General features: G+C 33.4%; 2 protein-coding genes across 2 annotated transcripts; both read left to right on the top strand.

Annotated features, from left to right (window-relative positions):
• Positions 1–1,732: 1,732 nt before the first annotated feature.
• LOC105951518 (uncharacterized) lies at positions 1,733–13,116 on the top strand. The gene is made up of 25 exons (XM_088820222.1): positions 1,733–1,790; positions 2,777–2,876; positions 2,981–3,105; positions 3,229–3,313; positions 3,397–3,529; positions 3,622–3,740; positions 3,978–4,101; positions 4,182–4,364; positions 4,449–4,517; positions 4,612–4,701; positions 6,294–6,315; positions 6,456–6,536; positions 6,650–6,745; positions 6,864–6,977; positions 7,052–7,198; positions 7,678–7,752; positions 7,842–7,929; positions 8,046–8,191; positions 8,299–8,352; positions 8,452–8,680; positions 8,797–8,889; positions 8,976–9,901; positions 10,040–10,601; positions 10,732–11,387; positions 11,474–13,116. Exons 1-25 carry the CDS (start codon positions 1,733–1,735, stop codon positions 13,114–13,116), a joined length of 6,018 nt encoding a protein of 2,005 aa, XP_088676348.1.
• A 550-nt stretch (positions 13,117–13,666) lies between these two features.
• LOC105956247 (tubulin gamma-1 chain) lies at positions 13,667–21,620 on the top strand. The gene is made up of 12 exons (XM_012980094.2): positions 13,667–14,096; positions 14,878–15,078; positions 16,258–16,369; positions 16,668–17,068; positions 18,081–18,134; positions 18,209–18,313; positions 19,024–19,098; positions 19,183–19,227; positions 20,216–20,344; positions 20,513–20,617; positions 20,709–20,802; positions 21,360–21,620. Exons 1-11 carry the CDS (start codon positions 13,968–13,970, stop codon positions 20,766–20,768), a joined length of 1,416 nt encoding a protein of 471 aa, XP_012835548.1. The 5' UTR covers positions 13,667–13,967; the 3' UTR covers positions 20,769–20,802; positions 21,360–21,620.
• Positions 21,621–25,871: the final 4,251 nt, after the last annotated feature.

The following is a 25,871-nucleotide window of genomic DNA, read 5'->3' as shown; positions in this document are numbered from 1 at the left end:
ACATAAAAATTGTATATTGTGACCCACATTTGTTGTTTGTATCTTTTACATGTATATTTATTTTACCGTATTAGTTTATTTTCACTTTATACTAATTTTATTATCTACTCCACTAATTGTTTTTTAAACAAGGTGATTTAGAACATAAAGTATTTATTTTGTACACTTTTAGGTGATTATGTTTCAGTAATGTGTACCACTGATTGCATTTGAACAATGTAAAATATGCATGTTACTCGCAAAGAGTGTTAGAACAACTCCAGTGGAGGAACTAAATGGCTATCAAACCAAAAAACTACCACTTTGATACTCTAAAATTAAAAAATCCTCCTCCAACGGAGGCATTAAAGTGAGAATTATTTTGATACTCAACCACCCGAGGTGCAAAAATACTCCCTGGAAATGAGGTATAAAAAATATAACCACTTTATTAACCTATCACTATTTGACATGTGGAACTTAAAAATATAATTATTCATATATTTAAAATTTGAGAATTTATTTGATACTTGTGGTTGGAGTGATCTTTTTTCTTTTTAGAAGCAAAAATGTATATCAAATGAATGTTTAAAGCTCCATTTTGATATATTTCCATTGGAGTTGCACTTATAGACGATGTCAATGCATGTGCTATAAAACACTACTTTGATAATTAAGTTTCTGTTAAAGATACAAGGGTTAACTGCAAAAAATCCCCTAAACTTTGGACGTTTTTGCGCTTTACCCCCTGAACGGAAAAAAGTTGCACGGGCATACCTGAACTCCGGTTTTCTTAGCACCGATCTCCAAAATGTCCATTTTTGGCCAAAATTGACCGGAAGTTAAATCACGTGCATAACACGTGACTTTAGCTGGGGTAAATTAGTATTTTTCTTTTACACAAATTTTCTTCATTTTCTTTTTAATAAATATAAATAATTAAAAAAAGGAAAAATGAAAGAAAGAAGAAAAGAAAAACAAAAAAGAAAAAAAGAAATTTAAAAACCCATCATCTTCGTCCACCACACACAAATTAGACAACCACCTACCAGAACTTCTGATCCGACGCCGCACCACCACCCCTTCCGAACCAATTTCAATCCATCCCCCCATATCTGTTAGTTCGATCTCGAAAATCTGCTATTCAATCCACCCCTTCACCATCACAAGGCAAAGAGATTGGGGTTTTTCGCCAGTGCTCCGGTCTCAAAGTTTGACCGCCGGCTGGTGGTTCATTCTTTGCCCAATTAATCAACGAGTGGCAGCGGCAGCGAATTGCAGTGGTGGAAGCAACCAATTTGGTGGAAATATGACACTGTAGCAAGGGATAAACCTTCCACCATTGAAACCTTCGGCGGCGGTGCGTCAATTTCAGCTCCAGAACATTTTTTCTTCTTCTTTGAATCAGAGTTTGATTCCGCCGAGGAATTTGAGTTTTTTGAATCAAAGCTTAATCAACCATACAATCCTCAATTTGATATTTTTTTTGGGAAAGAGAAAGATTGATTAATTTGGTGTTTTGGTGTGATTTGCTTTCGAGTTATAGTCCTTAATTCCGATGGGCAGTGAAGCAGTGAAGTAGAGGCGGCAGGCGGCGGAGGGCGGCGAAGCAGAGTTGGGCAAGCAGTGGATATGCGAAAGAAAGGCGGCGGAAGGCAGCGAAGCAGAGTTGGGCAAGCGGTGGAGTTGCGAAAGACAGACGGCGGAGGGAGGTGAAGCAGAGGCGACAAGCGGTGGCTGAGGGCTGAAGTGGATGAAGAGTAGTTTTGTTGGGGCAGGTGGTGAAGGGAAGAGCTTGGTTGGGGATGATGGTGACGGGAAGAAGAAACTTATTCTTCTTTTTTATTTTTTTCTTTTTAAGATTTATTTATATTTATTAAAAAGAAAAGGAAGAAAATTGAGTATAAGGGAAATGACCAATTTATCCCAGCTAAAGTCACGTGTTAGGCACGTGATTTGACTTCCGGTCAATTTTGGCCAAAAATAGACATTTTGGACATCGGTGCTAAGAAAACTGAAGTTCAGGTATGCCCGTGCAACTTTTTTCCGTTCAGGGGTAAAGCGCAAAAACGTCCAAAGTTTAGGGGATTTTTTGCAGTTAACCCAAGATACAAAGTATTGGATGAGATAGTTGTACCGTTTAGGTCTGATAATGTATCTTATTTTTTATATCACAATTTCTGTATTTTATATTTCCTTTTTATCATTTTTTTTATATCGGTAGTTAAATCAAATGGAATTGATTTTGTTTTTAAACTTTTAAGATTATATCATATTATTTATCAATTATTCAAAGTTTTCGTTCGATAATTATATTTGATCTAAAACATATTTTTCATTTTTTATATTACCATCATGTATCGCATTAACATTCTCTTTTCATACATAAAAGTGTTTGATTTACCTCATTGGCATGTTTTTGTCATTAAAAATTTGTACTTAGAATTGATCCCCGTGCATCGCCACAGTTCACTACAAACTGGTGTTCAAATACGATAATAAGATTCGGGCGAACAAATGTTATTTGTTAAATAATCTGAATGTTGGTGCGGGGTTTAAAACATACAAGCATACACGGTCAGATTATCGGATCAATTTTGATTCAAGGACTACTTTCAAACAAATCGATTTGCCATCCATCCCATCATCTGCATTCAAATTCGTCCCTTTCCCAAAAATAATTGAGGTGTCAAACAACAATGAACGACTGATTGGTAATAATAAATAACGTTTATCATTCATGTTTATGTAAAGTTTTTTTAGCATTTTTTACTAACATTGTATACGTTTTTTATAGATATCATCGGTTATATCGTTGGAAAAGGTGAAATCGAACCCTTCCTCACAAAAGAAGGCGTTCAAAAAAAGAAACTTCTGATAGAACTCCAAGATCTCGAGTATGTACTTATTGAACACACTTCTTATTTTTGTTTGTCAATTTATTTATAATATGTTCGTATTTATAAATAATATCGAATTCATTTGTTTTATTTCTTAACAGCGGTAATAAGATTAGATGCATGTTGTGGGAGAAATATGCTGAGCAAGTGATTGAAACTGTACTAGATATTAATGAAGGACCATATATTGCCGTGTTACAATACGCAACCGCGCAAATGCGAAAAGGTATTCTTCATATTTTTTCTTGCTTTAAACATTGTATTGAATTCTTCATATTTTTACTTGCTTTAAAAATTGTATTGAATACATTTGTACTATACGTTAGGATTTAAGTTAATCATTTTTCAGGTGACATTGAGGTCTCCAATACATTGCATTCTTCCCGGTTTATGATAAATGCAAACATTGACGAAATCAATGACTACAAATCAAGGTTTGTTTAAACATAAATCTCTGTGTATATTTTTTATTTTATATAAATCCACCTTATTAATCCAACATTGAGTGTTTTTACAGACTCACTCAAAGCCAGCCAGATAGTTGTCGAGTCGTAAGTCAAATGTCATCAAATTCTTCGTACTCATATGAGGACGACTTTGTTCATAAGTCTATTAGAAAAACTTTGGATGACTTAAATGAATCGCCTGAGGTATTCCTAATGTGTTTCATAAATTTATCTGCATATATATAATCTTCAAACTTGAACTATATATTTTAATGTATTATCCTATTAAATTCTAGATTGGCACATGCATTGTATTGGCAACGATCACAAATTTGGTGAAAAAATCAAAGTGGTGGTTTTATAGCTGCCCGAATACGAAGTGTAAGAAATCCGTTGAGAAGGATTTGAAGATGTGGTATTGTGTTCATTGTAATAAGAAATATCATTCGGCTAACCCCATGTAAGCACTATTTATTTTTATTTATTTTATAATTAAAATCAATTTCTGTTTGTTAATTACTACTGACATTTAAATATATTAAATTAAAAATTAATGTAGTACTAGGATTTAAAAAATAGCTAACATAACAACTATTCCAAAATTGTTATAGATTAATATAAGCGTGTTAATATATTGTACTATTGTTTATAGGTACAAAATTGAGTTCATTGTCATGGACGACACAAATACCGCAACATTGATAGTATTTGGAAAAGATGCAGAAATGATGTTGGATCTTTCTGCCGATGCATTAATTCAGCGTATACACGATAGGGTAAAAGTCAATAAGCGTTCGTAATTTTTTTTAATATTCGTAGGTACATTTATTTAAACTTATTTTCCGTTACTAATTAGGGAGAAGATGATTTCGAATATCCAAAGGAACTTGATGCTCTGGTTGATAGAATGATGTTATTCAAACTTAACGTTCTGGAAAAGAATGTACACGATCCAGCAAATTCAACATACCGTATTAACAAAGTTTGTTTTGATGACTCTGTCATTACTGCGTTTACGGAACATTATAAATTGAACGAGGTATGTACATTTGATTAATTTGCATTATTACTTATTGTTTTTTTAATCACTATTTAATATAATTTTTGTCTTTTATTTACATAGAATCATAACAACGGTGGACATTCCCCAAGTGTAAATGATTATAATGATGGTCCTATTATATCGTCAAAGGTAGGTTAAACATGTTCTCTTTCCATATTCAAAAGGGTCAGGAAAATCGATACGTAGTCAATATGTTTATTAAAAACATTGTCTTTTATGCTAGGATTCCTCTTCATTGTCGGAGAATAATGATTGTGAAGTACTTTATGTTACTCCATCGTCAAAGCGACCGGGCGATAGTGTTCTCGAAAAGGTAGACGACGATCCAACACTGCAGCACTCAACAAGCAAATTGATAAAAAAAATTAAGTTAGAGAAAATGGAGTAGTTTCATTAGTCATACTTAATTTTTCTTTTTTTAGTTTTCATGTTTGATTTGTTATTTTAGTTTGAACAATATGTTTTTCACTTTCGTTCCGGATATTGAAATTTGTTATTTTAGTTTGAACAATATGTTTTTTTTTCCATTCCGGATATTGGAACGTTCTAATTTTAATATTTTGCAAGTTGTGTTTTCATATATTGGATCATTTAGATTATACTATTTTTTTTATATATTTTACTTTCTCATAATAATGCATAGAAGTGCTATTGTCAAATTTTTTTATACGTAACATTTTTTAGTTTTTTGTTCAAATTGTTATGCACATAATAAAGGTCTTTAAAAAAAAAAAAAGATATTTTTTATTTTTCTTTTCTGTTATTGTTCATAATTCATTTTACTTTTTTATTACTATAAGTTACATTTAATAATGTGTACCGTATAGTACTTAATTATATTACCCCCAATTAAATATAGTAATTAAAGTAAAATACTAAATATATTAAAATAATAAAATTCCAAAATTACGTAACCCATGAGTTACTGCCAAAGTTATTCCAAAATTCAACATTATTCCAAAAATTATTAAATAATGTTGGAATTATGAATAAGTATGGATGAATAATTTTTTTGATATATACGTGTATATATATATACACACAGATTGAACTTATATAATCTAAAACTTTAGGATTATATATATATATATATATATATATATATATATATATATATATATATATATATATATATATATATATATATATATATATATATATATATATATATATATATATATATATATATATATATATATCACCCAATTGAATACCAAGGCAATATTTAATATGTATGGAAATATAATCTATAATACATGGTCCATAATATATCACAATATATCATATAACATGAGTAATTTGTAGTATATTATAGAAAAAAAATCAATTTTAATTGTAACAAAATATTTGATAAATCAATCGTAATTACATGCCTAAAAAAAAAGTTGTGTATGAAAAAATATAAATGTGCATCTAACAAACAATCCATATCGATTTGCATGTATTTTGAAGTTTAATAATCGGTGTGTAGAATAATATATTAACTTTTGCTTCCTTAATTATAGATATGCAGTAATATAAGATTCGTATTTTGTGTATGTGAATGTACACGTTACTTATTAGAGTTTGATGCTCTCTACTTATGATTGGAATTTTTGGATCATGTTTTGTATTTTATTTTGATTTTTTTGGTCAGCTTTTCGATTTTCGTTTGCACCGGCAGTAATGAATGCCTCACTTAGGTAATTCCGTTGGAGAATTCGTGGGTGGAGGAATCAAAATTGGGGCAGTTAATAGATGTAAAAACTAGGTCCAGTTCCTCTTTTGAGCCAAATTCATGTGCTTCGATAACTAAATAATAGAACGCTTCATTGGTTATTTGTAATTTTGCAACTGACCTTTTTCCCTGGTAGTATTAATATTACCTATCACGATTCTAATGCGATTTGGTGCTTTTAATTTCAGTTCTGCAGAAGAAAGCAGAGAGGTTTGAACTGAAGAAGTTGCAGGTTCTTAAATTAACTAAGGATGGAATATTTTGCAGATACATATTTCATATTTTTGGTTATAATGATTCAAATTAATTTTATATTCAATATGTTCGTTTATGCGTTTCAATATTTATAGGTCGTTGCTATATAATCATGGATAAGAAACGCACTTCTCGAAAATTACTAAAATCGTATAATCTATATGATGTTCCTATAGGTAAGCTGTGTTTCAAGAATAATATGTTTCCATATTTCACAGTTTGATATCTAGCTGTTGTTAAATAAATTATATTTTTATTAATATTTTTCATGTGTTGAACGGAATTTCAGGTTACTCAATCGAGGAATTTGATGCTGATATTGTACAAGATTCAGTGGGTCATGTTACATTTGCGCATACAAGATCACTTCATGATGTGTCTATATGTGAGACGTTTTATTACTCCGGAATATTTTATAACTTGATTTTAACAATAAAAGATATTTCTAATTATACGTGTTTGTTTTGTCTTCGTTCTTTTTTTTTTCTTTTCATGTACTGCAGCTGAAGTTCAATCAAACAGCATGGACGATGTAAGGTCTGCATCCGTGAGAAGAAAGGGTGTTTTAAAGGAAAATGAAGTTTCAAGGAAGTTTCATATAAAAGAGAATGATAATGGTACGTAAATTTTCGTTAGATATTCTTTTTATATCCTATGAGTTATATCGTATGAATATTTTATTTTTTAATAGGTCTTAAGTGTTCAATACAAGATATTGCCAATGTAAAAGGGAAGGGAATTCCCACTGATTCAATAGGCATGCAACGTGACCCGTTTAGTTGGAACTCGAATATTACTCCAAATCCAATGAGCTGTGTTCTGACTGATATATCTAATGGTTAGTGTTACATAAATGACTGATATATAAGTATAATTCTATAAAAATGTTTAAAAAAACACATTATATGATTGAAAATTTAATTAATAAATCACTAAAATATTTTTTCATTTTTAATCCAGCTCCGACACAAGACGTACTTGAATACAAATCTTCACGATCGTTGAGGAAAGAATACATTCAAAATAAGAGGACAACTCAAAAATCACATGGTAAATCATCAGTGGATTGTTTTGTTTTGTTTTTCTTCGTTGATGACATATACATGTTTACTATATAGTATAAAAACGATTTCGGCAGTTACGGTTCACATTTTTCAATTGCAGGTTTTTCAATTCCCTCAACAGACAAGAAACATCAGCAACAACCCAATAGTACAAAAAAATCGTTATATATACCCAATATCTACATATTTACATTTTAATTATAAATTAAGAAATATTTATGTTACTCACATCTTAACTGAATATGTTGTGCAGCTGTTGACTACATTATTAATAACAAGACTTTTCCAAAGTTGAAAAGAAAAATGCCAATACATGGTGATTGCAGTGGTATGTTCGACAATTTGTAAATTATTACAATGAATCCATACGAATATTTATATATACGTATTTATGATATATCGTTGTATTCTAACTAGGTTATACGGCTGATTCGGAGAATATTGATCCAAATAGCAGCGGAATTTCAAATAATCCATCTAATACATGCAGCGAATCGCACATAAGGTACGTGACGAATAGGTGATTCTGTTAGTTTTGAATTTACACACATTTGTTTAGTTATGTAAATATGGTCATAAAATAATTATTATTAATTTGTGGTGAAATTATCATAATTTTAGTAATTCCTTGCGCATTGGAAAGAGGGTATCAAAGAGTCAGAAAATTATAAATTCTGTGGCGCGTGGTTTGGTGTTGGAATCTGCACCAACTATGTTGATTGACGAGGATTTAAGTACAATACAAGATATTAGTTCAGATAGTGGAGGTAAATATATCATTATAATTTGTCAATATTATCCATCAACCATTGCTTAGTAGTAAGTCTATGTGGGAATTAAAATTGTCGTTGTCATAATATTTTTGTTTTTGTAGATTCGGAATATGTTTCAAATGAAGACAACAGCGATGATTCTGCTGATTATGATGGTACGCAGTTTTGTTTTTTAATTCAAATATTTTTTTCTATATTAGTCTTTCGTTCTCAAATTCTTTTAATTAATTTTATACATTGATAAATTTTCATAGATTACGACGATCTTGGTGATCAAAGTTGCGTTTGTCAATCATGTGGTGCGATGATGTGGTATGGCGAGAGACTTGCCAGACACTGTGAAACAGAATCGCCAAAGTTTTCACTATGTTGCATGAACGGTAAAGTCCAGCTGCCCAAATTGAAGGATCCTCCAACTATACTATCAAGTCTCTTATTCGGTAGGGATAGACGCAGTAGGAACTTCCAAGATAATATAAGATCGTACAATATGATGTTTTCTTTCACCTCTCTGGGGGAAAAATACAGACAGTTGTCAACAACAGTCCCGGTCCGTACACTTTTGTTCTACACGGTCAAAATTATCATTTGTTGGGTAGTTTATTACCTGAGGAGGGTACCACGCCGAAGTTTGCACAACGTTATATATTCGACACAGAGAATGAAGTTCAAAATCGAATTGCTGCTGTAAGGTAAAAAATGCATATCTTTTAATATAAATATTTCAGATTCATCATTTGTTATAATGGTCTCTAATTATTACTTTGTTATATTTCAGATCTGGAAACAATTCTAATAATTTAGATCCGTCAATAGTGTCTTTGATAAAAGATATGATTGATGTGTCGAACGTACTTGCAAGGTCATACAGAGCTGCACGCGATCGTATTGCTACAAATGGAAATAGAGGTGTAAAATTAAGACTGGTTAAGAGCCGAAGTACTGATGGTCGGACATATAATCTACCAAATGCCAGTGAAATTGCAGCGCTCATTGTTGGCGACTTCGATAACCAGGAGGGTGTAAGGGACATTGTGGTCGAGACGCAGTCTAAGAGGCTTCAGCGCATTAGTGAACTACACCCTCTTTATCTACCGTTACAGTACCCCTTGATTTTTCCTTACGGTGAAGATGGGTATAGAGATGATATTCCTTTGAGAGAGTCTTCATCAAATAGTAGCCGGAAACGAAGGTGCGTGAGCATGAGAGAATGGTTTGCATACAGGATGCAAAAAAGGAATGGAGAGAGTCAAGTATTGTTGAACTCGAAAAAACTATTCCAGCAGTTTCAAGTTGATGGATTTTCAATGATAGAATCTCAACGATTGAATTTCATTAGATTTAATCAGGACAAGCTTAGGGTTGACATGTACAAAGGACTTCAGGAAATGATTGTCAAGGGTGACGGTGAAGGCACGTCTGCTGGAATGCGCATAGTTCTTCCATCAACATTTACAAACGGTCCCAGATATATGTTTAACAACTTCATGGACGCCCTCCAGATATGCAATTGGATTGGATTTCCATCGCTTTTTATAACAATAACATGCAATCCCAAGTGGCCAGAAATACAAAGGGTGTTGAGAGATACGAATCTGCGTCCCGAAGATCGACCTGATATTCTTTGTCGCGTGTTCAAGATGAAACTGGACAGTCTGATCTCAGATTTCAAAAAAGGGCATATTTTCGGACGGATAAGATCATGTAAGTACCACATTATCAGAAAATTATTTAAAACTTCATATGACATGAATGCATAAAATTATTTTATTTTTATGAAATAAATCATTGTTCCTATCAAACTTTATTATTTTTAATATATTATTTCATTTCAATATGCAGACGTCTGCACCATTGAGTTCCAAAAACGTGGTTTGCCGCATGCGCACATCCTTCTTTGGTTGCATAACGACGATAAGCCAAAATGTTCGGAAGATATTGATCGAATAATATGTGCCGAAATACCCGATAAGACTTGCGACCGAAAAATGTATAAGTTGGTAAAAAAATACATGATCCACGGACCATGCGGGCATGCGAACATGAATTCTCCCTGCATGAAGGATGGTATTTGCACCAAGCGCTTTCCAAAGAGATTTGTTCAACGTACTGAGGCTGACGATGAAGGATACCATTCATATAGAAGAAGGGAAGACGGCCGGACAGTAACGAAGAAGAAAACATTATTGGACAATGGGTATGTCGTTCCTTACAACCGTGCTCTACTGTTGAAATACAGAGCTCACATCAACATCGAGCTCTGTAATCAGAACAAATCGATAAAGTATCTTTTCAAATATGTCAACAAGGGCAATGATCGAGTTACAGCTGCCTTTTATCAGTCACGTAATACCAATGAGGGTGAACAAATACGCGATGAGATAAAAATGTACTACGACTGCAGGTATATTTCCGACTTATGTTGTTACTTATCTTAATGTTCATTCGTTTATATATTCGTTTATTTACACAATTTATTTACTTCAACGTGTATATATTGGATTTTCTTATATATTTTTAAAATATTTTTTCAGGTACTTATCTGCATGTGAGGCCAGTTGGAGGTTGTTTGGGTTTGATATTCATTACAGAGACCCCCCCGTGATTCGTTTGAGCTCCCACCTACCTGATAGTCAAATGGTTGTGTATCACGAAAATCAACATTTGCAGAACGTAGTCAATAGACCGTCTGCCAAACAAAGTATGTTCTTAGCTTGGTTTGAGGCAAACAAGCGTTTTCCGGAAGCCAGAACAATCAAGTATGCGGATTTCCCACAGCACTTCGTTTACTCAAATGAGTCTATGTCATGGGAGCCACGAAAAAAAGGATTTTCAATCGGAAGACTTAATAATGTTCCCCCAGGGAAGGGAGAAGACTACTATCTAAGGTTGTTGCTTAATATTCAAGCTGGTTGCACAAGCTATGAAGAACTCAGAAGCGTGAATATGAAGGTCTACGATACCTTTAGGGACGCATGCTACGTATTAGGTTTGTTGCAGGATGACAAAGAGTACATTGACGGCATAAAGGAAGTAAGTAGATGGGCGAGCGCATACTGCACAAGATTACTGTTCGCTATTCTGTTATTGGCAAATAATTTGAGCAGGCCTGAGTATGTATGGGAGAAATGTTGGTCGGAGTTATCTGATGACATTAATTACAGACATCAAAAACGTCGTAATAATCCAGGTATATATCTAATTTAAAAACCTTAGTACATATACGATAATTGTAGTACCGATATAATTATTATTTGTATCTTTATACTTGTGCAGCGTTAACCTTATCAGAGGATGACTTGAAGAATTATGCCCTCATTGAGATTGAGAAAATACTGCAGAGCAATGGTAAGAGTTTACGTAATTATGCACCTATGCCTGTACCGATACATACAATGCTAGACGACACTGAGAATAGGTTAATACTGGATGAATTGGATTACGATGTCTCTGAAATGCGTGTCGAACTTCAAAAGTTATTATCGTCTATAACACCTGACCAGAAAAAAGTTTACGACACGATCATGAATGCAGTTTCGGAGAACAGTGGAGGTATGTTTTTCCTGTACGGCCATGGGGGCACCGGGAAGACATTTATTTGGAACACACTTTCCGCCGCTGTTCGTTCTGAGAAGGGCATTGTCATTAATGTTGCCTCGAGCGGTATTGCTTCATTGCTCCTTCCGGGTGGTAGAACAGCACATTCTAGATTTGGACTCCCGATAATTGTGCATGAGAGCTCCACTTGCAGCATCAAACAACAAAGTCCTCAAGCAGAGCTGTTGATTGAAGCAAAGCTTATTATATGGGATGAGGCCCCGATGATGCATAGGTTTTGTTTTGAAGCATTAGATAGAATTATGCGATCGATTTTGAATTCTGAAAAACCTTTTGGTGGTAAGGTTATCGTACTTGGTGGTGACTTTAGACAGATATTACCTGTTGTACTTAAAGCATCGAGGCAAGACATCGTACATGCTACGATCAATTCATCACCATTGTGGAGAGAATGTCGTGTCATGAGGTTGCATAAAAATATGAGGCTTCAGTTGAATTCATCTTCATCTAACGAAGATGAAATAAGGGAATTTGCAGAATGGATTCTGAGAATTGGAAATGGAGAAGCTGGAGACTACAATGATGGTGAGGCCTCGATTGAAATTCCTGAGGACATGCTAATTCGAGAATCAGAGGATGCTTTTTCAGAGCTACTGCAGTTTGTGTATCCGGATTTGTTGAATAACATTGCCAATCCTGATTTCTTTCAAGGGAGGGCCATTCTGGGGCCTACAAATGAGAGTGTTATATATGTAAACGATTATCTGTCATCACTTATTGAAGAAGAGGAAAAGGTTTACCTGAGCTCTGACAGTCTGTGCATGGACGAAGCAGGTTGCGAGATTAATGCAGAAATTTATTCCACCGAATTTCTCAATACAATATCGTGCTCCGGTCTGCCGCCGCATGAGCTAAAATTAAAGAAAGGAGTTCCCGTCATGCTCATTAGGAATATCGATCAAGCAAGAGGTTTATGCAATGGAACTCGTCTCCAAGTTGAAAGACTGGGCATGCATGTAATTAGTTGCAAAGTATTATCCGGTAAGAATGTTGGCGACATGGTATTTATTCCTCGGATGACTTTGATACCTTCGAATTCCACATTGCCAGTTAAATTTCAAAGACGTCAGTATCCGGTGATTATATCATTTGCCATGACAATCAACAAAAGTCAAGGGCAAACTCTCTCGCACGTTGGATTGTACCTTCCAAGGCCTGTTTTCAGTCACGGTCAATTGTACGTAGCGTTGTCTCGAGTGAAGAGTAGATCTGGAATAAAGATTTTAATAAAGGGGGAATCCGGTGAGTTGTCCAGTGTTACTAGCAACGTCGTGTACAAAGAAGTATTCGAAAGAATATAAATGTACACATTGACAAACACATATATTAGTTTTATTTATGTTTAACATTGTTTTCTTTCAATATGCTCACACACATATATATATATATATATATATATATATATATATATATATATATTATTTATCTACGTAACGTCTTTAACTTATATATTGAAAATGTGCAAAAATAACAACTTATTTGTCATCCTATCGTATATCTGATTGTAGTTTCATTGTCTCCTTTAACAACAATCAGATTCATGTGCAAGACTGGTGCGATGCTTTGATTTCAGTATGGAAGTTACTTGCTACATTTTAACGTGGATGGTTTTTAGAATTTTGTCAGTTTATTCTATATGCAAAATTTTTATTGCTTGATTAAGATACGAATTTTTATTTTTTTGTTCGGTTGTATTCTTAGCATTCTCGAAATAATTGTTCTTCGTCAATTTTATACATTAAGTCATTTTAATGTTTTTAATTAATCCCCGTGCATCGCACGGGTGAGTTACTAGTTTATATATAAAAAAAGAAACAATATAATAAATAAAAATAAAGCTCAGTCAAAATTATTCCATTTTGAATTTTCCACTTGGTTTTTTGTTTCTCCAATTTGATTAAATTGGCGCGCTGCCCTCCCCCTCCCCCAAACCCCTACCTCATCTTTTCGGCTTTCCAAACCCCAATACAAGCCGGCCACTACCACTCTCCGCCATTGTTGGAAGGTAAAAGAAGAAGAAACCATTACAAAGCAAAGCAAAGCTAAGCAAATCAAAGCAGAGGAGAACGACAAGGAAACTACGAATCCCCAATTTCTTTTTCTTCACCATTTCACAGAAACCCTAGTTCACTTGTGGTGGAAATTGGAAAATATGCCGAGGGAGATAATCACGTTGCAAGTGGGGCAATGCGGAAACCAGATCGGGATGGAGTTCTGGAAGCAGCTCTGTCTCGAGCACGGCATCAGCAAAGATGGGATTCTCGAAGACTTTGCCACTCAGGTTCGCCTCTCTCTCTCTCTCTCTCTCTCTCTCTCTCTCTCTCTCTCTCTCTCGGTTGTACCTCGTGCTTTGGTGTTTGCACTGCTTCGGCTTCATGATTCCTCAATTTGGATCTCGATTAGTGGAGTAAAAGATGGTTAATGCTTGTTTCCTTGGGGGATGAGTTAATTAATTATCTCACTGGGTGTCAATTATTGAATGTACAAGCTAACTGTAGATTCTGAGAACTGAATCCAAGACTGAACTTTCACTGGGTAGGCTGGATGATATGTTACACGCCCGTTCGAGGTTATAGTTAAAGTTTGGGCTGTGCTCAATTTGTTCTCTTCTTTTTCATGGAATTTATTTGTACTAATCAAGTTGGAAGTATCTTTACGCTTTAACTCTCGAATGTTTTATGAAGATCTTCTTTGTAGATTAATTGTTTCAAATTACACGTACGGCAGTGTTACTCTTTGGATCAGAAAGTTGGTTGAGAAAGAAAATTGGGCAAAATTCAGGAAATGTACATTGATATAGACAATCAATTGTAACACTATAAATTCAATATGGTAACAGAGGAAGATTACCCTTTTCCTTTTTTTTTTTTCTGGTTAAGACTACCAGTTATTGTGCATGAAATTGTTGGAAAATTTGTGCGTGCATAGTCAATAATATAAGTCCTGAAGATAAATGAATGTGTGTTTGGGTGGGTCGGGTCGCATCTGAGAACATTGATTTTAGCCAATCGTCAATGTTTGTATAATATACTAAATATGTGCTTCTCTTGCTCATGGTACAGGGAGGTGACCGGAAAGATGTGTTTTTCTATCAAGCAGACGACCAACATTATATACCACGAGCTTTACTGATGGATTTGGAGCCTAGAGTGATTAATGGTATACAAAATGGTGAATACAGGAATCTGTACAATCACGAGAATGTATTTATTGCAGATCATGGTGGTGGTGCTGGGAATAATTGGGCTAGTGGATACCATCAGGTCAGCACTGATTCCTATCCAATACTCATTTGCCTGGATTGTGTGCTTAAAAAATGCCAGAAATATTCTTTACGAGTGTAGTAGGCTTCTTAGTTTCTGACTGTATTTTGTCTGTAAGCCATCTCCTACAAACTATATCTGCTCAAATATGTCCTGCCTTGGAATACTGAAGAGGGCTGATATTGTCATTTTTAATGGTCAACACATTTAGGTATTTTGAGTTTCTGCTTTGGTCTTCGATATATCAACCTTTTCAGTTGATTTTAATTTCCTTTCTTCCAATGCCTAGACATCTTGTGATAGGATTCAATTTGATGACTTCCGGTTGCTTCATGAAATGCTCATCATACCCAAGTGAAACACCGTGAATATAGGAATAAATCGGCAAAGCGAAATTTATGTAAAAGTTATTTAATTATAGAAAATGGAAGTTTTTAGAGACTTTTATGCTATCTTTATCTTATTCACTGGTCAAGACTGGACTCTTGCATTCGATTAGGTATCCTGTCTCGATACCATCCACATCTACCCATCTTTTCCGAGTTTATAATAAACACTTTTTTGGCTTATTAATACTATATTGTTACTGTATTAACACAAGCAGTTTAATGCTTCTGATTCCTTTCAGAAGGAAGTTTAGAATGGTTTGAAACGCTTGTGATGTGCTTCTCCATCAACTTGGATTAACTCCTCTAGGAAAAATAGGATAAAAGTGAAATAGTTGCTAGCCTTCTTTCTATACCATAGAGTCTTCCTTGGCTTAGAGTATCACCACATGTTATCAGAGTTGACATATGGATGACTAGCATTATCCGCACGAAATACAAATTGTTTACTAGGGGTGTAGTTATGGAAGGAGATTGATGAGTATGCTACCCTCCAATACGGGTTGATTGTAGTGTTGATTTAGGTTCCGGGTTGTTTTTATTATAAATGGTCTTGTTGACTTCTTTTGCAAAGCCAAGATATGCACAAATTAGTTGCTAGCAAAGTTCATTGAGGCAGGATCTTGCTTGAGCTTGACATGTGGCGTTTTAAGTAACTTCCTCATTTTTAGACTTCATCTATTTTACTTTTATATTTTCAGCCTTCTTTCTTCTGTTCTGTAATACATAAAGGTGGACGCTAAGATAATTTTCATAAGTTCCTTATCTATGCAACTTTTATCATTTTGATCAGGGTAAGCAATATGAGGAGGATCTAATGGACATGATTGATAGAGAGGCAGATGGCAGTGATAGTCTAGAGGGTTTTGTTCTGTGCCATTCAATTGCTGGGGGAACAGGCTCAGGTGCTTTAACAACCTCTTCTGTCTGATTTATTTCTTCGAAGTTATTCGTTTATCAGTTTTGCCAAACTATTAATGTGTAAATGCATTACGGACATTGGTGAATATTATAATTCATGTCATGCTTATTTGTCACAGATATATTTTGCTGATGTAGACTTACTTACTCTTTTATGATGCTATTTATGAGCTCTTAGCATTTATGGAATGACTCATTAATGAATAGTTTCATTCTAGGTTTATTTATCATTGTGGGATTTAACAATTACGTCATGATCTGAAAATGATTGTGTGTTTGCAGGGATGGGTTCTTATCTTTTGGAGACTCTAAATGACCGATACAGCAAAAAACTTGTTCAGACATACAGTGTATTTCCTAACCAAAACGAAACTAGTGATGTGGTGGTTCAGCCATATAACTCCCTTCTAACGCTGAAGCGATTGACACTGAATGCTGATTGCGTAGTTGTTCTTGATAATACCTCGCTTAATAGGATTGCTGTAGAGCGGCTTCATATCTCGACTCCCACTTTCGCTCAGACGAATTCTCTAGTGTCTACTGTCATGTCAGCAAGTACAACAACACTACGCTATCCTGGATATATGAATAATGACTTGGTTGGACTTCTTGCTTCTTTGATCCCTACTCCTCGATGCCACTTTCTAATGACAGGATACACGCCTCTTACAGTGGAGCGCCAGGTTGGATATCATTAACAAATTCTTTCTAATATTTTTTAATTATAGATGACATTATTTAGTATTTTGTGAAAGGTATTAATATATCTATTGATAGTTCCTTACACAAAAGGTTTTACTGGTAATTTTCAACCTGATTTATATAGGATTTTCTTCACATGATTCTAATTATGATTTTTATGTACTTTAGAGTATATATATGTTTGTTAGATGAGTTTTGCCATTATGTCCAATGAGAGGATACACTTTCAAAAATGATCTAAGTGACCCATGAGTTTCTTCACTAATATCCAGTCAATGTCAAATGTTTGGCTGATTCTCGAATTTTACCATGAAATTTAAAGTTGGTATATCAAATTTGTCCCATTAAAATTTTCACCTATACATGTTTTACCATTACAGATTTTTATCAAGTTTTTATAATATATTCATGAGTAAGCAAATTCTATGATTGTGAGAGAAAAGGCCACTAGTAAATCATGAAGATAACGATACTTTTGAAATAAAAACATTGTACAAATTTTATTTAATTTCTAAAATCTGAAACTTAGGAATAAAGAACGTTGATAATAATATAAGCAAAATGAGATAAAAGAACATTAATACTTTCTCTATTCTTTGACTGAGATGATTTGAATCTCGCATTTAAAAATTATATTTGAGAAAGCAATTCTTGTCAGTCAAATCTCTGTAAGTATATGGTCACTATTATCCCTCATACCCTATACACATCTTTGCAACTTATTTGCACCAGTCATTGTATTTCTCTTAAGCGGATTACTTATATACAGTGATCAGTTAACTGTGATAAGATGCTATGTCATGTGTCTTCTGAAATGCCAGATGTTGGCTGCTATGTCAATAGTACCAATGGTGCCTTCACATATTATTTTATTGTTAAATATAAAGCAGGGCCTTGCTTTCTTTCTGTATGCACTGTATCTTAAGAGTAGTTTCATTGTTACTCTGTAAAATCGTAAATTTGCAATCTAATTCTGGTGTATTACATTGGCAGGCTAATGTAATTCGGAAAACAACTGTACTTGATGTAATGAGAAGACTTCTTCAGGCAAGAGAAAATTATTTAAATCTGCTATATATGTATATACATGAATATAGTTCTCATTGTGTTCTCCTTTACAGACAAAAAATATCATGGTTTCCTCTTGCGCTCGAACAAAAGAAGCTAGCCAGGCAAAATACATATCAATTTTAAACATTATTCAGGGAGAAGTGGATCCTACTCAGGTATTTTATAACAGATTCTCAATAAATTCTGATATTATTCCTTGAAAGTTGTTTGCATGGGAAAAATACTTGTTGTGAAATCGATTCGGTATTTTATTGTAATAGAATTTATTTTTATCATTTCTTGTTTGCTGGAAACGCGACGAGGATGTGATACTAGGAAACTTACAAATATATGCAGGCATATGATGCTATTGGAATCGTACGCATAGTTTGCCATAGATTGTGCAGTTGTGTGCTTTTGATTTTTAATTGTACTCCAATTTGCGTTCTCATAAGATATAGTATGGAAGAAGGCATCAAACTACTGAAAATAAAAATTGAAGTTTGCCGATCTTAGGTTATGAAATTGCAATTATCTTGATAGTTGCTCAATAAACTCAAATTGATAATGGATGAGAAGTATGGGAAAATGTAAAATGTGCATGAAAATTGACAAATATGTAAAGACGGAGATAACTGGAAAACTGAAATTCGTTATAAAATTATTGAAGTATATCTATCTCCTTACTAAGATAATGCAGTAGAGATCTTGATGTTTCGATCTCATTAATAGAAAAATGCAATATTGGTTTTTACTCTGTTAGCAGTTAGCTAGAAAATTGGATGTTGATCTTGGAGGACTTACTACTGTCCCTTCTTATTTATGTTACCCTGCAATGTTGCTCATACTCTCTTTATTTTACTACTGCTGGTGATCTTAAAACCAGGTCCATGAAAGTCTGCAGAGAATTCGTGAAAGAAAACTTGTTAATTTTATTGAGTGGGGACCAGCTAGCATTCAGGTGTGATTCAAATTTATTACCTTTGACTGAGGTTTTCTTTTTCTCCAAGTTGAATGCTCAGAAACTATCTTTTGATTTTGATAGGTTGCATTGTCCAGGAAGTCTCCTTACGTGCAAACAGCTCACCGTGTAAGATTTTATCCATTTTTCTTTCTATAATTATTATCTCAGCTTTAAACCGAAATCGAATCGGCAGACGTATGTGATAAATAGCATTGCTGACGCGTAATTCTTTTTATCCTTCGAATGTTGGCATCTCACACTTAAAGATCCTGGTACTAAAGGAAATGCGATTGGAAATAGGACATCTTATGAGGAAAGAATTGCATAAATGAAATTGTGTATGAAGTTTCTTTCTTTCAACTGTTCTGTTTAGGAATCGGAAACATGTTGTATTTTCCTAGATTGGTTGTGGGAGAAAATTAGTGCAACGAACATCCTAAGCAATTTGGGTCAGCCATTTTTGCAAAGTGAAGCTTTTGAAGTAATTGCTAATAAAATAATGAGAGAAAATATGTGCAATGAGCTCTCTAGCAAGTTAGGGTTATTTCTTTGTAAAGCTAGAGTGGGTGCAAAGTATTGTTTTGAGAACCTATTGTGTATCACTTACATATTCTGCCTTGAAACTTACATATTCTGCCTTGAAACTTGGAAGTAAATAAATGTTACTCTGTCTAAATAGGGTGTCAAAATGAAATTCCTTTTTCTCAATTCAAGTATTTATATCTCAAGACGCATTTTACTCTTATTTTATTTTATGGTTGTCCAGTTATATTTATCAGAACTGGAAGATAGATATTCTGTAATTCTTTTACGCCGTATGTGGTCTATAACATAATAGAATATTGTTTTTCATCCACAGAAAGTTGATGTTGTTCCTAGATAGTATCTTGAGTTAAGATTCAGCTCAGTTCTTAACGAAGGAGCAATCCGACACTCAGATCAATGTGTTTTTCCACTTATTCATAGTACCGTCGAAGATTTATTTACAAAGCTCATACAACCTGAGTTGCATATTTACAATATCTGTTTGATATGTTGAATATAAATTAGCTTATAAGTACTAAATTCAAGTACGGAGACATCCGAATTATACGTTCCTTTTTGTATTTGTTAGGTGAGTGGACTCATGCTAGCCAGTCATACTGGCATCCGCCACTTGTTCTCCAAGTGTTTGAGCCAATATGACAAGCTCAGAAAGAGACAAGCTTTTCTCGACAATTATAGGAATCACCCAATGTTTGCTGTAAGATTTCTCTTCATTTTAATGTTCTTGAAATTCATCTTAATTGAGAAGTAACTGTTATTTTCCTATGTTGTGGCTATATTAATAGGTACTTTAAAGAGACAGTGCGACGTATATTATTTTCATTTTCTTTAATTTGCCGACAAATAATTCTTGAAACTTGCACAGGACAATGATCTATCAGAATTTGATGAATCTAGAGACATAATTGAGAGTCTTGTAGATGAGTACAAGGCTTGTGAGTCCCCAGATTACATCAAGTGGGGAATGGAGGTACCTTTTTCATATTTTTTTAATAATTTCGTATGTACATTTGAAGTCGGTAGCGAAATTCATAGCGTATTATTATTATTAATGCCTGCAGGATCCAGATCATCTCCTCACAGGGGAAGGAAATGCTACCGGGACAGTTGAGCAAAAATGAGTCGTGTGATGTGACCGTATCGATCACATATCTGGTTCGCTTTTTTACTTGTAAAATACAATTTCTACGTGAATTTCTTGCTTCAGTTCTATGGGGTTTATTGCAATTACTACCCTTGTGTTATATTGAATTGCTAAAAAACAATTTTATTGGCAAAAAACCCCCTGTGATTCAATTTTTTTTAGCACAAAACCCCCCTAAACCGGTGTAAAAATTAAATCACAGGGGAAGTTTTTGCCAATAAAATAACACGAGGTAGTTTTTCAGCAATTCGTTATAACACGGGTATTAATTGCAATAAACTCCAGTTCTATGTGAAACATTACTTTCTTCCTGAGATTTGTTTTTCTAAAACTAATGTAAGATTATTTCTTATTCAAATTAAGGGCTATTTTGTTTCAAGCTAACCTTGTTAGCCTAGAAGACTTGTAATTAAAGTCGAGAAAGATCGACTTCTAGTCTCATATCATTTGTTTATGGATCTTGATTATTGCTGCTTTATTTGTTTTTTTCTTTGGCATGATTGACTGTTGATCACCTAATGTTGGTACAAGTACTGCAGACTAATGTAATGAAACTTTATTTTAACAGGGAATTGTGTTTTTATTGCTATTAAAGCTGAGTGAAGAGTGGATTTCAGTTTCTCTTGCAGAACATGCATTTTTTTTATCGCATATGCCGTGTAAACTCTCCCTGTATATGAAACTGGGAATTTATTTTATTTTATTTTATATTATTTATTTCGTTTCGAGTTGTCTTTTTTTTGTGTGTTTTGACTTGTGTATTATTAGATGAACATGTTTGCTACTGGAAACTAGTTATTTGCTTTTGTTAATATATTTTCTATCTGAATTGTATGGTTATTAAATTTGTGGTTAATTCAGCATGAGGGAGATTGATGCTTACCTTGAATCTGTTTTTGTTTGTTAAAACGGTTGAAGGAACAACAACCCCATTACCTAATGACCATTAGCCTTGATTTTTCAAGGGTAAGATGGTAAAAATACATTACAATTACAAAGTAAAAAAAAAATACATATCGTCCGAAAAAAAAAAAGAAAAAAAATACATTTCCACATCTCCCGTCCCTTTGACAAGATAATTTAAGTGGACGTGTCATAATTCCTTTGTTTTTATGCCAAAGAAAAAAAAAACTAAAAACTTAAAAGTCTAGAAATGACATTACCAATAGGGACTAATAAATAAATGTTTATTTGACAAAACCCCCTAGTTATACATGTACTTTATTTACAAGGAGTCCATTTTTTTTTCTCTAGATTTAAAAAAAAAATCCATATCATTTTTAATGAATTAATATTAATTAAGTTTCACTATTTTATCCTTATACTAAATAGGGGCAATTTGCTATAGGTCCTCCTATAAGAGATTATATGTGTTAAAATCCATCTAATAAACTCTAATTTCCAGCAATTTTTTGTATTTATAATTTGTCAAAAGTACCCCTATCAATATCCCTATTAATATACGGTAAAATATATCTTCAAAATCAGATCCCCTATTTTTCTCCCTATTATACTGCAAAATTCGAAAATTATAATTGCAAAAATCTGGAATTCGATTTCTTCCCTGTTTCTTCAAAGCGAAAATCTCACCACGAATTTTGAATCCTTCCATAGGTTTGGATGGTTTATCGTTTGCAGTTCTACCAGGTCGTTTGCATTTTGTCTTCGTTCGATTTGATGTTCACTATTTGCATTTGTTTCGTTTGCTATTTACAAATTGCTTGTTGTTCGGAAACAACAACTGGTGTTTAGGGTTTGTTGTTCCGAAAATTATAATTGCAAAAATCTGGAAATCGATTTCTTCCCTGTTTCTTCAAATCGAAAATCTCACCACGAATTTTGTTTCGTTTGCTATTTACAAATTGCTTGTTATTCGGAAACAACAGCTGGTGTTTAGGGTTTGTTGTTCCGAAAATTATAATTGCAAAAATCTGGAAATCGATTTCTTCCCTGTTTCTTCAAATCGAAAATCTCTCCCCGAATTTTGAATCCTTCCATAGGTTTGGGTGTTTGGTCGTTTGCAGTTCTACCAGGTCGTTTGCATTTTGTCTTCGTTCGATGTGCTGTTCACTATTTGCATTTGTTTCGTGTGCTTTTAGAAATTGCTTGTTGTTCAGAAACAACGGCTGGTGTTTAGGGTTTGTTGTTCCGAAAATTATAATTGCAGAAATCTAGAAATCGATTTCTTCCCTGTTTCTTCAAAGCGAAAATCTCACCACGAATTTTGAATCCTTCCATAGGTTTGGGTGTTTGATCGTTTGCAGTTTTACCAGGTCGTTTGCATTTTGTCTTTGTTCGATTTGCTGTTCACTATTTGCATTTGTTTCGTTTGCTGTTTACAAATTTGTTGTTCACTATTTGCATTTGTTTCGTTTGATGTTTACAAATTACCAGGTCTGAGTATTTTGCCTTTATTCCGTTTGCCTTCGTTCGATTTACTGTTGCCCAATTTGACTTTGTTTTGTTTGCTGTTTACAAATTGTTTGTTGTTCGGAATCAATGGCTGGTGTTTAGGGTTTGTTGTTTGGAGTTCATACGATGGCCAAAACACGATTAAGTCTTGGTAATCAATGATCTTTTCTGTAAAATTTTATTTGCATGTTGGGTTTTCGATATTGATTTTTTTTCTTTCACTATTAATTTTGTATTTTGTTCCTTTTTTGCTTTTGTATTTTGTTTGTTTGCTATTTATTTCAAATATTTCAATAATAATTTGAGAACCCGTTTTTCCCCCTTAACAACAAAGGAGGATGATGATTTTCAATCCCCGAAATCAGGTAAATTGAGGGGTTTGTTTATGTTACGACATTGGTTATGTTTATTCTAAAACAATACACTTGAAGAACCTAATTATGTGTTCCGACTTTGCTATTTGCATTTCTCCGTTATGAGTTTGCAAATTGAATTTCACTATGTTTGTTTTGGATTTCTACATTTTACAGTTTATACTTCATTGTTTACAGTTTATACTTCCCTCTTTATCATTTTTCGTTTACAGTTTACCTTTACCGTTTGTATTTGCAATTTGCAATTAGTGGTTGATAATATTTGCAATTATTACATTTGTTGTTTTGTAACGTTCAATCACTTTCTCTTTTTATTTTACGTTCAACAGTCAAAAAAAAAAAAAGGGACCAAGCCATTGTTCAACAACATCGAAGAGAGGAAAAGGAATATTAAATGCATACGGACATCAACGAAATCAATGTCAATGGTGAAAAAGTTCATGGTGTGAAAGAATATGAGCGATTTTCGTTACATTTTTTTCCCGCTGCATTAGGTGAATGTCCCATTGTCGAACTTCGGCACTGGACACTCTTTGTGTGTGACAAATATTTATGCTCGCGAGAACGTTTCAACTTGTATTCGTCCAAAAAAGATAAAAGATGATCCATTTTTTGTTCATGTTGCTAACATGTAAAAGGTCCTCTAGAGCGCAAAAAAAAAAATTATTGTTTAGTGATTCACATTCATTTGTTGTTTCAAATTATTTTTGGTGCTTGATAATACAATTTTCAGTTATAAGTTGCAGTTTGCAGTTTTGTATTTTATGTTGCAATTTATTTTGTTGTCCGATTTTTTATTATGTTGTTTGCAGAAATAAAACTAATTAGAAAATGCAAACAAAAAAATGCAATACTATCGAGAACATACGAAGTAACAATAAAAATCCAACACATATGGTCTCAAGAAAATTAATAATTAAGATTGCTATAAAATAATTATGAAAATAGAATTAAAGATTTTTTTAAATAAATGAAGAATTAATTCAAATTAGCTAAAGGCTTGAGAGAGAGAAATAATATAAGTGTGCGAGAGAGAGAAATGGGGATGAGAGAGAGAGAGAGAGAGAGAGAGAGAGAGAGAGAGAGAGAGAGAGAGAGAGAGGCGTGTGGGTGAGGGGAGAGAGTTGTAACCGTGTGGTGTGGAGAGGAGAGAGAGTGAGAGATTTGTGGGATTTGTTTCCTTAATTTTTAAAATTAACTAATTACATAAAAATATTAATTGGGGGTATCTATGTCTATACATAAATAATTTAATTAATTTTAATTGATGAAGGACCTACACCTATATTCATCTAATAGAATGGATCTTCACCTATATAAGTCTAGAATAGGGGTGGGAACGAGCCGAGCTCGAGCCGAGCTCGGCTCTTTTGGCCAGCTCGAGCTCGAGCTCGAGTCCATGTTGCCGAGCTCGAGCTCGAGCTCGAGCTCATCGAGCCAATTATTTTTGGCTCGAGCTCGAGCTCGAGCCAATTTTGGCGAGCTCGAGCTCGAGCTTATAATTTTTTTTTTTTATTTTTTATTATTATTTAATTTTTTATTAAAATCATTTTATTTTTTATTAAAAAATATTCATAGGAAAATAAAATAAATTATAAAATAAATAATGAACTCTAGTTATATATATTTTTTATTTTTTCTATTATTATTATTATTATTATTATATTTTATATTATTATGAATTATTTAAGTAATATAGATTTGTTTCTATTTAAATACTAGATATATTTATTATTATAGACTATTTACTATTTAGTTAATAATAATAATAATAATAATAATAATAATAATAATAATAAGAATAATATATATATATATATATATATATATATATATATATATATATATATATATATATAAATGTAAAAAGAAAAAAAGAAAAAAAAAAAAATAAAAAATTAAGAAGGCAGCTCGCGAGTCGGCTCGCGAGCTGCCGAACAACTAATTTTGGGCTCGAGCTCGAGCTCGAAAAACCCGAGCTCGAGTTCGAGCTTTTTTCGAGCCGGCTCGTCGAGTTCGCAAGCCGGCTCGACTAGTTTACCACCCCTAGTCTAGAATAAGGGGTGTCTACCCAATTTCCCCTACTAAATTACTAATCCAAAACCTATCCCAGGCTTAGTAGTACATAACGTAATATCAATATTTTTTTCATAATTATTATCCTTCAAGGAGTCCATTTTTTTTTCTCTAGATTTTAAAATAAATCCATATCATTTTTAATGAATTAATATTAATTAAGTTTCACTATTTTATCCTAATACTAATCCAAAACCTATCTTAGGCTTAGGAGTACA

The sequence above is a fragment of the Erythranthe guttata genome, chromosome 7 (genome assembly GCF_056151865.1).
Source record: "Erythranthe guttata isolate IM_541 chromosome 7, IM_541, whole genome shotgun sequence".
Lineage (NCBI taxonomy): Eukaryota > Viridiplantae > Streptophyta > Magnoliopsida > Lamiales > Phrymaceae > Erythranthe > Erythranthe guttata.
This window is presented reverse-complemented; position numbering and strand designations above follow the sequence as displayed.